The sequence below is a fragment of the Argentina silus genome, assembly GCF_951799395.1.
Source record: "Argentina silus genome assembly, chromosome: 1".
Taxonomy (NCBI): Eukaryota; Metazoa; Chordata; class Actinopteri; order Argentiniformes; family Argentinidae; genus Argentina; species Argentina silus.
The window spans coordinates 12,641,560-12,654,816 of NC_139655.1; the positions used below are offsets into that span (position 1 = coordinate 12,641,560).

A 13,257-nucleotide genomic window follows, 5' to 3' on the forward strand; every position below is an offset into this window, starting at 1 on the left:
AGCACATGAAAATAGCCTCACTCCTACTTTGAAAGTGCCAAAACAGTGCATGTTTTACTGTAATCTGAGGTCTACGAAACAAATTGGATGTATGTTTGGTTTGAGAGGCATATATCAATTGACATTCTACCGCAAGTACGTAAACTGTTTAGAGATTAGTTTAATTAGTTTAATTTTAATTTTAACTTTTCGACTGATTCTATTCTACTAGAATTACACAGGAATCACACAGGAACACCATTCTGTTGGCCATCCAAAAGAGCTCCGTGGCATAGGTGGCGAGAGGAACGATGTTAACTAATCAAGGCGGGGGCTAACGTTTGTTTGAGAAATTGTATTGGACATAAATTGTGCTTTTTAGTATGACAACAGTCAATTTGCCAGCGTTGACAAACGCTACAATTGACGATAGTTTATACAGAGGATAAATGTATCTAGTATTTTAACAAATTGCAGTAACAGCGATGTAAGGGTCCCCTCTTTTTCCGTCGCATATTGTTGGTTCGGTCTTAGTTGAACTTTACTGGCGCAGAGTGACAGCCTACTGTAACCAATTTGCATATTGAGCGCCCTCTCAGCACTACATCGACCAGTCACTAAAGTCGGGTCCAAATGATATTTGAACACCCACTGCGAAGCAAAGATAACATTAGACAGCATTTCATCAGGTATTGCTAGCTGCTAGCTAGCTATATTTTAAATTGGCTGGCATTGTTAGCTACGTGATCAAGCAAGGTCCAAGGATCTGGCTCGCCAACAGCTATCAAAACCGGGGTTTGCGGATCTGCAGCCACTGTCTGCCGACAGACCACGTCTGTCTCATCTATAGCTGATGTGCTACATTATTTGCTGGAAACGGGAAATCGTCGTTATCTAACTACCAAAGTTTTCATCACCAGTATCATCTGAATATTCTGCCTACTGTAATGCATAGCTATCTGCAATAGCTCATCGTTGTTTGTTTACTGTATTGGTCTATTGGACACCTCGACTGCAGCCATAAAACTGGCTAAAACCACCTGCGCTCACAACTGTCCTGGTAGGGACCGGCGCCACACTTATTGGTCTCAAGCCGCATATCTTAATACTGTCGAGGATACGTACGTGTGCCAATCTTGAGCAAATGTACCTGGCTGTGAGATAACCATGATGTGTCAGAGTTGTTTTTGTGGCTCTCTTTCATTTCAGAGCATGTTGAGCAGGTAGAGAGCAATATTGTAGTTCTTGGCTAACAGATTATATGGGAAATTAATGTCTTTATTATGGCACTTGGTCCTCCCACTTGATGGGGACAGTTAACCAGAGGTTTTCCTGTCCAACTTGTTTCCCAGGTATCAAAAGCCACCATTCAGGAATTAGGTTGTTCCACACTTGGGCATTAAAAAAAACCCGTATCCCTTGAGGAAACTGTGGCCTACCTCTTTAGCTTTAATTGCACCCGCTGGCTCTAAACCACAAATTGATTATTGTACAACCGAGATTATTATCGCCAACAGGTGTTGGCTTGTGCTAGCTCACCGGGATACAGTGCAGGCACCAGCAGGTTTTGTGCGCAAGTGATCTCTTCTTACTTCAGTTCGACTACTGGCGGTAACATGAATACGGAGTCGGGTGACAACAACTGTACAGCCGAACTCATGAGTCGGTATGTGTCCTCGGAAACGGGCTACGAGGTACCGAAGGATGGCTGGCGGATCTGTCTGGCTCACGAGTTCAAGGAGAAGAGGAAGCCGTTTCAAGCCAAAGATGTGTCCCTGTCCAACATCATTGACCACATTGGCCTCGGAGTCAGGTGAGACCAAACCTCTCAAGTAGCCACACTGTTCTGTCACCACCAGTTATGTTAATACTGGATTCTGAGTATCTTTAGTGTATTAGGACAAATATGAGTAAGAGAATATCATAAGTCGATAAAATGACAGGGTAGTTAAGGAGCATGAGTCGCCGTGGTGCAGTATGGGGACCCAGACGTGAGTCTCATATGACTCTACCAGCCCCACAGGACAGGTGTGTGAGGCTAGGACAGGTGTGTGTGTGGGTCTAGGACAGGTATGTGGGTCTAGGACAGGTGTGTAAGGCTAGGACATGTGTGTGAGGCTAGGACAGGTGTGTGTGTGGGTCTAGGACAGGTATGTGGGTCTAGGACAGGTGTGTAAGGCTAGGACAGGTGTGTGAGGACAGGACAGGTGTGTGAGGCCAGGACAGGTGTGTGGGGCTAGGACAGGTATGTGGGTCTAGGACAGGTGTGTGAGGCCAGGACAGGTGTGTGCGGGGCTAGGACAGGTGTGCAAGTTAGTCCAGTATGGAGGACAGGTGTGTGGGGCTAGGACAGGTGTGCAAGTTAGTCCAGTATGGAGGACAGGTGTGTGTGTGGCTAGGACAGGTGTGCAAGTTAGTCCAGTATGGAGGACAGGTGTGTGTGGCTAGGACAGGTGTGTGAGGACAGGACAGGTGTGTGTGTGGGGCTAGGACAGGTGTGCAAGTTAGTCCAGTATGGAGGACAGGTGTGTGTGGCTAGGACAGGTGTGCAAGTTAGTGCAGTATGGGGACCCAGATGTGAGTCTCATATGAGGGTCTAGGACAGGTGTGTGGGGCTAGGACAGCTGTGTGGGGCTAGGACAGGTGTGCAAGTTAGTCCCACCTCAATACCACAAGTAACTGCCAGGACACACAATATATTGTGTTATTGCTATGGCTTGCCCAAGTCTATACTTGTCACTAAACCACACCCTTAGAAACACCTCTCCCTGTCCTGTGTGTGTGTGTGTGTGTGTGTGTGTGTGTGTGGGTGTGTGGGTGTGGGTGTGGGTGTGGGTGTGGGTGTGTGTGTGTGTGTGTGTGAGCAAACAGTTAAGAATGACAAATTAAGTCTAGCACACATGGGGTATGGCTTTTGCCTTTCACTCAAATACACAAACCAAACAGATACACCTCGAGTAAAGGCTTAAAAGCTAACAGTAGAATGAAACCATTATTTGACCCTAAGGTGTGTCGCTTTATCTCAACACTATGTACCACAGTCACCATGGTGATGTTGGTTGATCATTTACATGTTTGCCACAATGTTTCTACAGTGGGTTGAGGTTCAGGGGTGATAAGAATGGGTTACGGAGTGTAGAGTCTAGACCTGCCCTGTATTATGAGGTGGTCTGTGTGTCAAAAGAGGAACAGAAGCGGAAAGACCACTTTCAACAGGAAAGATTATGTTCAGAAAAACAAGAAAATGCACTCCACTGTTTGGTGAGGTGCAGGCTGGCGGGTGAAATCCAAAAGAAAGAAAGAGAGCCACACACTCTTGTTCCGATGCGATTTTTAAATTTGTAATTTAATCAATGTTTCGGCAGCAATATTTGCGGAGAGTCGTGACGCCTCTCCTTTCCCTGACAAATTTGAAGGTTGGACGTTGAATGGTAGCTACATCAAACCACACCTCCAAGAAACACATCTCGTTTTCAGTTACATTTTTGGAAAAAGGACAAAACAAATCAAGGTGAAATCAACCAGCACAGATCCAATTCAGAGATTTTTAACTGGGCTGTAGCCGATTGCCTCTGCCTTTTATGACTGAACTGAATTCGGTCAAGTGACATCATCTTGAGCAGTGGAGAGCCTCTGCTCTAGTACGCTATTTCTGCATAGGCGTTATGCTGGTAATTTGTTTTCACTGACCAAGATTCCAGTTGATTCGCAGCTTTAAAGACAGTGTGGAACTTTAATATGAATATTTATGTTGATGTATATAATAGCACACACAGCAGAGAGAGAAACCCTGCCTTTGTGAATTGCTTGTCTAGGCTTAGAGGCCCATGTGTTGTTTGGGTCCTTTTTCAAAACAAACTAAAGAATAATTCACACTGTGCACCAGTGCTCCACCCCAAATAACACACACACACACACACACACACACACACACACACACACACACACACACACCACTCTTTCAGACTTGCCACTCTGACCCCTGCCTTTATCTAGCAATCCCACAATTCCCTCTGCTCTTTTCTGCGTGTGTAAATCGACCGCTGTTTGCCCCAGCTTTGGTTCAGAGTGCTGAAGGCATTGGAAACAGCTGTGCCTGCATTTAAACAGACCATGAATAGAGAGAGAGAGTGAGTGAGAGTGACACAGAAGTGCGAGGAGAGGGGAGAAATGCTTGTTTTCAGTGTGTCATTGTGTTTATGATGTCATACTGACGGCACATTGACATGCTTAATCACTTAACTGATGGAAATCAGAGGAGCATTGCTAATCGTACCCCTTACACTTTATTACATATCACTTCCTCCTGAGTTTCTGAACACATTATTATGCACCATATACAGTGTTTGAACATGTCATCCACCCAAAGGAATGCCATCCTTCTGCCCACCCACCCAAAGATGGAATTCACTGATTGTGACACATTGTTTGGTGTTGGATATTTTCTAATCTGTTTGGTTTGTTACTGTACTATATGCTCTTGTTTGTTTGTTATTATAATTTATACAGAAGTTTCATGACACAGAGTGGGTCTGCAAACAATGCTAGCCAAAAAGTTACATTGAGTAACCTTGTGTGTGTGTGTGTGTGTGTGTGTGTGTGTGTGTGTGTGTGTGTGTGTGTGTGTGTGTGTACAGGTATCTGAAGTGGTGGTATAAGAAGACTCAAGTGGAAAAGAAAGCTCCTTTCATTGATATGTTCCGTGCCCTGCCACTGCGACAGATATATGGTAGGCATCATCACAATGTGAAAAGCCCAACTCCTCTGTCCAATAGACACTATTGATCAAAACTCCCTGAGTTATTTCAATGAGTATTGAAATATACACATATTTGCAGGTGCTCCTCTTGGAGGTATTGGCGGAGGAACCATCACACGAGGTTGGCGGGGGGAGTTCTGCAGATGGCAACTGAATCCTGGGATGTACCACTACAAAACTGTCATTGCTAACCAGGTATGCTGGACAAGCATCCCCTAGAGGGAGGAGATATCAGCTAACAAGCTATGGACAAATCAGTCAATGAAAAACGATTATGCTTTTAAGGCTTTTTATGCTTACAGGCCATGCACTCCTAACTCAATTTATTTTTTAAACTCATTTGCCATATTAAAGCTTTCAAATGAGCTTATAGACAATAAGCTCTAGTTCTAAAGTCCTGCTGGTCAGCTGCAACAGACCTAATCCACAATACATGGCAGAAATAACTGAAACACTGGCCAGGAGGCCAACAGTTTGCTTCTCAGTTTCTGTATTTGTGGCCCTCAAATGCGGTTGAACTTGCATATGTCGCTTGCGCTCACATCTCCTTTATTCAATCTGTCCCCCCAACCTCCCCCCATCTCAGTTCACAGTGTGCCTGCGTCGTGGGGGTCAGACAGTGTATCAGCAGGTGTTGTCAGTGGAGCGCCCTCCCACGCTGCAGGGCTGGAACTGGGGCTACTGTGGAGAGTACGCCTTCTACCATGCCCTGTACCCCCGGGCCTGGACTGTCTACCACCTGCCTGGCCAGAACGTCACCCTCACCTGCAGACAGGTGTCACCTGTCATCCCACATGAGTACCAGGTAACAGACCTGATGTGGTTTCTCTGGGTTTTGAATAAGTCATATTTGACCCCAATGTTACTGGGGTCTAGTTTGGTTTCCTTTTATTTCTTTAGCACAGTGGCCTCACACCCTCCTGTCATTGTCTCTCTCTCTCTCTCTCTCTCTCTCTCTGTTTCCTGGTCTCTGACTCTCCTTCTCGTTCCCTCTTTCCCCATCCTTTAGGACTCCAGTCTGCCTGTGGCAGTGTTTGTTTGGGACATAGAGAACAAGAACGACTACGCCCTAGATGTCTCCATCATGCTGACAATGGTCAATGGGTCCGGCCACAAGGACGATAAGAGCGGGGGCCACTGGAACGAACCATTCCACCTGGAAAAGGAGGGGGAGTGTGTCTCTGGAGTCCTGCTTCATCACTGCACTACTGTGAACCCCTACACTCTGTGCATGGCCTCCCGAGAGCAGGTTCGACATGATCTGAATTATGAGTAGAGTTAAAAATCACAATATAGCTTCACAGTTTCCCAAGCAGACTGTCCACATTTCTCTCCCAATTAAATATGCACTGGCCATTTGAAAAGGGCATAACACCTTATTAAAAATGGCATGACACGTGTGTGTGTGTGTGTGTGTGTGTGTGTGTGACAGCCTGACAGGGAGATCAGTCACCAGACAGCATTCAGTCCAAAGGGAACCTGTGGGGCGCTATGGAGTGACCTCCTCACTGATGGACGGCTAGACTCTCCTACTGGTCAGTATTACCAACAAATCACCACAATTTACATCATTATAACTACACAGCTATTACCTTTTTTCAATTGTTTGACCTTTACTATAACATGACTATACAACCACAAGTTGGTCAACCACAATTTGTGTCACATAAGCAGCACTGTAGGGGTCACTGAATTGTAGTGATACCCAAGGTATAAATCCTATTACATTTACATTTTACATTTACGTCATTGAGCAGATGCTTTTATCCAAAGCGACTTACAATAAGTACGTTTGTCTAAGTAAGTGAATCAACTTTACATCAGTCATCGCAAGTAAAACCTTTGATAAGAACAAGTGCAGTCAGTGCTAGAGAAAGCACTGATATTTTTTTTCTTAATATCAGGTAATATCTGTTATAAATGCAACATTGTAGTAGTAATTGGTGAAAGAATAATGATATAATGAATAGTGAACATGAACTTTGATCAGCTTCCACCCTTTGTCTCATCTCCTCTGTCTCATCCCAGGCTCCAGCCCGCCCACTCCGAAGGGGGAGAAGGTGGCAGCGGCTCTGGCAGTGAGCTGTTCAGTACCTGCTCAGGGGCACAATGCCCTGGAGTTCAGCCTGGCTTGGGACATGCCTAAGATCACCTTCGGCTCCAGGGAGAGGGAACACCTAAGGTCCCGTACGCTTCTCCTGATATATGTGCCACAGTTTGAACTGTAGGACATGTCACACACACACACACACACACACACACACACACACACACACACACACAAACAGGCTCTAATTACATGGCCTAAAGGTAAAGACCACAACTGATACCTGCAGTCTGAATACGGGTGGACCATCTTCAAGTGACACACAACCAGATTGCACCCAGTGTAGACAAAAGGCAAAATCCACACACTTAAAACATGAACCACAACAATCACAACACTACATCACTGTTAATGTATGGGTCTCGCAGAGTATTTACCTTTTATTAACTGTGTTTTGTGTGTCTGTTCTAGGAGGTACACACGTTTCTACGGCACTAAGGGGGACGCGACGCCCTCACTCAGTCACTATGCCCTGACACAATACAGGGAGTGGGAGAGGAGCATCGAGGAGTGGCAGAGGCCTGTACTGCAGGACAGGTACACAGCTAGTCCCCTTGTTATACATGCTCAGTAATGGGCACATGAAACATTGTCATTGCCATTTGTTTAAATGCTGTTTTATGTGTTTTGTATTGTCTGATAAATATGCTAGGGCTTATGCCTGAACACAGCACAGCGGTGCCAACAGTTGCCACAATGCACATCCACTCAATGCTTTAGTCACAAATCAGCATCTCTCTCTTTTGTGTGTGATAGTTCCCTCCCCTCCTGGTATAAGTCGGCTCTGTTCAACGAGCTGTACTATGTGGCGGACGGAGGGACGGTGTGGACAGAGCTGCCTGAGGACAGTGATGTCAGCGGGGGCATACGCAGCGAGGAGGGGGGGCTACCTGCTCAGCCTGCCGTCATCAAGGAGTACGGACGCTTCGCCTACTTAGAGGGTGAGGCATACAGCTCCAATCTAAATCTGATATACAGTATTACACTATATCTCCCTACCCTCATTGTTCTCCCTTCCATATACTTCTGCCCTTCACACCGTGTAGATATGTATGTATATAGTACTGTCATGTAAGCCCTGTTTGATATCCTGTATTGGGATGTACAGTGTGTTGTATTCTGTGCTGTTTGATGAGCTATAGGGAAATTTCACTAAGGGATACAATAAAATAAACTGACTTACTGTCATACTTTGTGTGTGAGGATGTGGGAGTTTGATCGTCCATGTTGAATGTACTCTCATGTTTCCCCAGGTCAGGAGTACAGGATGTACAACACATACGACGTGCACTTCTATGCCTCCTTTGCACTTATCATGCTCTGGCCCAAACTCGCCTTGAGCCTGCAATATGATATTGGTGAGGTGTGTGTGTGTGTGTGTGTGTGTGTGTGTGTGTGTGTGTGTTATAGCCTGTGTATATCCAGTATGAGAGACATCTTTCACTGCTTATAATCCACTTCTCACTCAGCTGGCAGTGTGGTTCAGCATGACCCTACAGAAAGACTCCATCTGATGAGTGGGCTGTACTCTCCTGTCAAAGCTAAGAATGTGGTCCCTCATGACATCGGAGACCCAGGTAATCACCCATGCAAGCACTGGTATATAATATCTCAATATATGAATAGTGTCTAAGTCTGTTCTGTTGCGACCCTGTGCCTAGATGACGAGCCGTGGCAGCGTGTCAACGCATACCTGATTCATGACACAGCGGACTGGAAGGACCTGAACTTGAAGTTTGTCCTGCAGGTGTACAGAGACTTCCACCTGACCCAGGACAGACAGTACCTACAGGACATGTGGCCCGTCTGCCAGGTGGGAATGACAGCTAAGTTATCTGGAGGGATAGATGATGTCCTTTGCTATGATAGATGGGTCAATCCACATATTATGAAGATCAATGGATCTCCTTTGTCCTGGTCTAAGCTATCTCTTTTACCAATGGGCAACTTCCATTATTAAACTCAACAGCTCTCTGGGTGGAAGTTGCCCATAGGCAAGGATGAGCCAGTTTACCCTCCGCAAGTCCACTATGAAGTGGAACAATTCCGAAATGGCAGCAGTGACTATGGAGTGCATCTCTCTCTGGTTACCTATTCTTCTACCTCCAGGCTGTGATGGAGTCAGAGATGAAGTTCGACCTTGATGGCGACGGTCTGATTGAGAACTCAGGCTATGCTGACCAGACATACGACGGTTGGACTGTGACAGGACCCAGGTGAGAGCTGGAAGAGAGAGGGAGAGGAAATAAAGAGAGATGGAGAGAGAACTGGGAAATGAGGATGGAAAATAGAAGCAGTGCTGTATGACTAGGATACACCCCCCCCCCCGTGGTGGAGAGCAGGAAAAGGGGAAGTCAGTCCTCCTGAAAGTTATTTTTAGTTGTCTGACTCAGTCCAGGGAATTCAGATGTTGTTCAAAGGCCATATTAAAGAAAAGAACTTCCTCTTGATTAACCTTGTTGAGACCAGGCTTTCCTAGTTCCTAAAATCCTTTGCTGAAAGTAACTACAAAAGGGTGGAAACCCGTTTGAAATGAGGTTTTCTTCTATTTTCTTCAATGTTGCAAACTAGCATAGCCAACATTTATCTGAACTTTTGATTAGACAGGATTCCTACAAGGAAGATAAATTGGAGATAACATTAGACAATTGCTAGAAATATTGGAACACTACAAGAATGCAGAAAAAACTGTAATAATCTTTATAGCAGATTTTGAGAAAGCCTTCGATAAAGTATGTCTAGAGTTAATTTATAAATGCCTGGACTTTTTCAACTTCAGGGAGTCTTTCTTAAGATGGGAAAAAGGCATGTATAATAATCTTATATGTAAAATAATATATAATGGTTACTTCTCTGAGAATATTGAATTGACAAGAGGTGTTAAACAAGGTTGCCCTCTATCACTGTACATGTTTATTATGAAAATGTAAATGTTAGCTATTAAAATCAGATCCAATGATAACTTTAAGGGGTTAGAAATAAAGTGTCAATGTATGCTGATTATTCTAGTTTTCTCCTGAGACCACATTCTTAATCTCTGAGGGGTGTTATTGAGGACCTGGAACATTTCTTCAGATTAAAACAACTATGATAAATGCACTATATTACGGATTTGGTCTCTTTGGTCTTTGGATACAAACTTTAACTTGCCATGTGGTTTTCCGATTAAACACACACTCGGTCTGTCTGTCCCTATATGCATACAACCTTGCTCCTATCCACCTCATGTCACGCTCCCTCCCCATCCTTAATCCAATCAAGACCCAGTCAAAGGCCTGAGGGAACAGTCTATTGAACTTTCTTTGATGCTGAAGCTAATTACAATGTGGCTGCAGCACCTTGTTTGATAGGGAAATGTGATGCTGACTTGAGATGGAGTGTAATGCAGTTAAAGATATCATGAAAAGGCAGGCGTAAGAGGGCTTAATCCTCTCTAAGGAAGAGTCTGACAGATGCCGTGAGGCAAGTGATTATACAGAGAGTAATGGGTGTGGCATACAGTTTACATCAACAGCTGGTTTCATCACTTACGTGTTTCAGGTTCTGTAATTTTCAAAAGATTTCCATGAATTAGCATAATCTCACTTAAATATGGTTGCGATATTTGGTCTAATTTTTGGGTCCCTGGTCAGTTCTCCACTAATGTGTGGGAGATGTGGAGCTAGCTTGTGTAATATGCGATTATGTGAGTCTTTCTCACCTTCTGCTGTGTGTGTGTGTACGTGTGTGTGTGTGTGTGTGTGTGTGGGGGGGGGGGATTCAGCGCCTACTGTGGGGGTCTGTGGCTGGCCTCTGTGTGTGTGATGTGTAAGATGGCCAGGCTGGTGGACAATGAGACGGTCTTCCAGCGCTACAGAGATATACTGGACCGGGGGAGTGCTGCCTTCGACAAGCTGCTATGGAATGGTGATGATCAACCTAAGCTAAGCACTTCGCTGATTCGCTAATATTCCCATTTGTTAATGCCAAGTTGTTTACAAGTTAAGATCTGAATTATCTATGCAATGTCTTGCTCAGACCAACCCTCAATGAACAAGCAAAAAGTTCTGCTTGTTTCTTGAGAAAAATATTAAAACAAAGTTGGAAATCTTGTTTTGTATCCCCCTCTCTCTCTCTCTCTCTTCAGGCAAGTACTATAACTACGACAGCAGTGGGCGGGATCTCTCCAACAGCGTCATGTCAGACCAGTGTGCCGGCCAGTGGTTCCTGCGTGCGTCTGGACTGGGAGACGGCGAGTACCAGGTGAGACAAAGTGGCACACAGAGCGTTAACAGGGGAAGCCGTCTCCTCTGTAAGGTCTAGCTTACTATCAAAGTAGTAGAGCCATTCAACACACACCGTTTGATATGTTGAATTGTGCTAAATGAGTTGGGTATTAAAGCCCTGTTTCTCTTACCTTTTCCTTCTCCTTCACCAGGCGTTTCCAAAGGAGAAGATCTGCAGTGCACTGAAGTCTGTCTTTGAGTTGAATGTGATGAGTTTTGCCAAGGGTCAGATGGGCGCGGTCAACGGCATGCGTCCAGAGGGAGTGCCTGACAGATCCAGTGTCCAATCAGACGAGGTGTGGGTGGGGGTAGTGTACGGACTGGCTGCCACCATGATCTATGAGGTGAGTGTGTGTGTGACTCTGTGGTACAGCCTCCTTTTGACCCTTGTGTCTAACCATAATCTCAGATTATTCATTCAACATTTATAGATACAATTACAATGTCAATAAAAAATATAACTACTCTCCCCAGCACAGTTATGAATGTGAGCCACACAAGCTGCTTTATCTATAACATCTGTCATCTTCATACTAACGTCTCACCTTTTATCTCATTTCCTCCCTGTCTCAAGGGAATGCTGGAGGAGGGTCTCCGCACAGCAGAAGGCTGCTACAAGACGGTGTGGGAGCGGCTAGGCATGGCCTTCCAGACTCCAGAGGCCTACTGTGAGAAGGGCATTTACCGCTCTCTGGCATACATGCGCCCCCTCAGCATCTGGGCCATGCAGCTGGCACTGGAGTCATCACGGCGGGGCCAGACCAAACCTGGGACTGGGGAACCAGGCCAGAGTCAGGATCAGGACCAAAACCAGACTAGTGTGGATATAGAGACACAGAGTGGGCCTTTTCCAGAGAACTGATGACACTCCTTCCTTCCCCTGAGGCATAGCCAGAATCTACTGATCCCCATGTGTGACCTCACTCTCCATGGAATAACAACATCCTGTTCCACTGTCTGTCCCTACAGGCAAACAAACACACACACACACACAAATATCTACATTCTTGCCCACACTTCTCTCACACACACACACACACACACAATTCTCTCACTCACTCACTCTCACACAGTCATGCTTGCATATACAAGACAAACCTGGCTCATATGCAGAGTGTGAGATTGACTATTGTCTGTCACTGTAGCAGCTATAATCATATTACATTTAGTTCTATTTTGTTTGAGAATGTTTTTACTTTGACAACTTTTACTGATAGGTCAAGCCATGGCCCCTCTGATAGACTGGCTGACTTGAGTCTGTAATCAGACAACAAAGACTTGAAAAGAAAAAGGTTGATTTGAAGATTTTCTTACTTTGTTTGAATGCTGTATAAAGTGATGTAAAATGAAGTGTTGAAAAATGAAATAAATTGTCTATTCATCTTTTCTTTTTACTGAGCATTTAGTGCCCTGGTGCACCCTCCGCCTGTGTTGAGAGTAATGTAGCAGCAGCATCTACTGTGTTTTATACAATCCAATACTGTTCATGACAATGAAGCTAAATAAATCACTGAATGATAATGAATGAACTTGCCTTGTGCATTCATTTGAGACCATGAACTACTCACATGGAGAAAAACAAAGTTGCTGGTTTCTAAGGGTTATCTATCCATCTAGTTTATCTTATGAGGTTAACAAAGGACGTTTACTTTAAATGTGAAGTGAAAGAGGTCTACACAAGTTTGGAGAGTTAGCACAACAAATGAAAAACTACTGTCCCTGGATGGGCTTGAACCACCTTAATAATGGCTTCTTTTCCATTATCTACATGGTTTATTGTCATTATGTATTACAATAAATTAAAAGACCAATAAAAAGTGTTGCCTTTGCTTGCTCAGTAGGGGGTAGAAGCAGGGGATCACTGGGCCATCTGGTGGGCACGCCGCACACTTGTGTTCAGTATTGTTCCTGGCCAAATGAGGTCGATTCCAGCGTGACTTTTATGTTCTACAATTACTTAAAATATACAAATTCAAGCCTTGGCCGGAGTAATTTTTTTATAGCACAGATCGGACGATAGGAGCATTTCTCTTAAAGCGCTGATGTCATATGGAAGAGTCTGATCCAGTCAATGGGCGGGAACGCGCAGGAATTGTCTCAGCACGAGCGAGGCACTGAAAACTATGAAGGTAGATTTGGGTCAAAAC

At 44.8% G+C, this 13,257-nt stretch overlaps 1 protein-coding gene across 1 annotated transcript; it reads left to right on the forward strand.

The window, feature by feature from the left end:
• Window positions 1-581: 581 nt before the first annotated feature.
• gba2 (glucosidase, beta (bile acid) 2) lies at window positions 582-12,828 on the forward strand. The gene is made up of 17 exons (XM_083680326.1): window positions 582-1,792; window positions 4,617-4,708; window positions 4,818-4,933; window positions 5,325-5,543; window positions 5,748-5,987; window positions 6,171-6,273; window positions 6,767-6,920; window positions 7,257-7,382; window positions 7,602-7,786; window positions 8,099-8,203; window positions 8,315-8,422; window positions 8,507-8,658; window positions 8,955-9,061; window positions 10,609-10,751; window positions 10,972-11,087; window positions 11,263-11,454; window positions 11,685-12,828. Exons 1-17 carry the CDS (start codon window positions 1,596-1,598, stop codon window positions 11,970-11,972), a joined length of 2,643 nt encoding a protein of 880 aa, XP_083536452.1. The 5' UTR covers window positions 582-1,595; the 3' UTR covers window positions 11,973-12,828.
• The last annotated feature ends 429 nt before the right edge of the window (window positions 12,829-13,257 follow it).

Excerpts from the sequence above, each read along its gene's own strand:
- gba2 (XM_083680326.1), top strand. The coding sequence starts at position 1,596 with ATGAATACGGAGTCGGGTGACAACAACTGTACAGCCGAACTCATGAGT. Across the intron at positions 8,204-8,314 it reads GAGCCTGCAATATGATATTG|CTGGCAGTGTGGTTCAGCAT; the intron begins GTGAGGTGTGTG and ends CTTCTCACTCAG. Across the intron at positions 8,423-8,506 it reads TCATGACATCGGAGACCCAG|ATGACGAGCCGTGGCAGCGT; the intron begins GTAATCACCCAT and ends CCCTGTGCCTAG.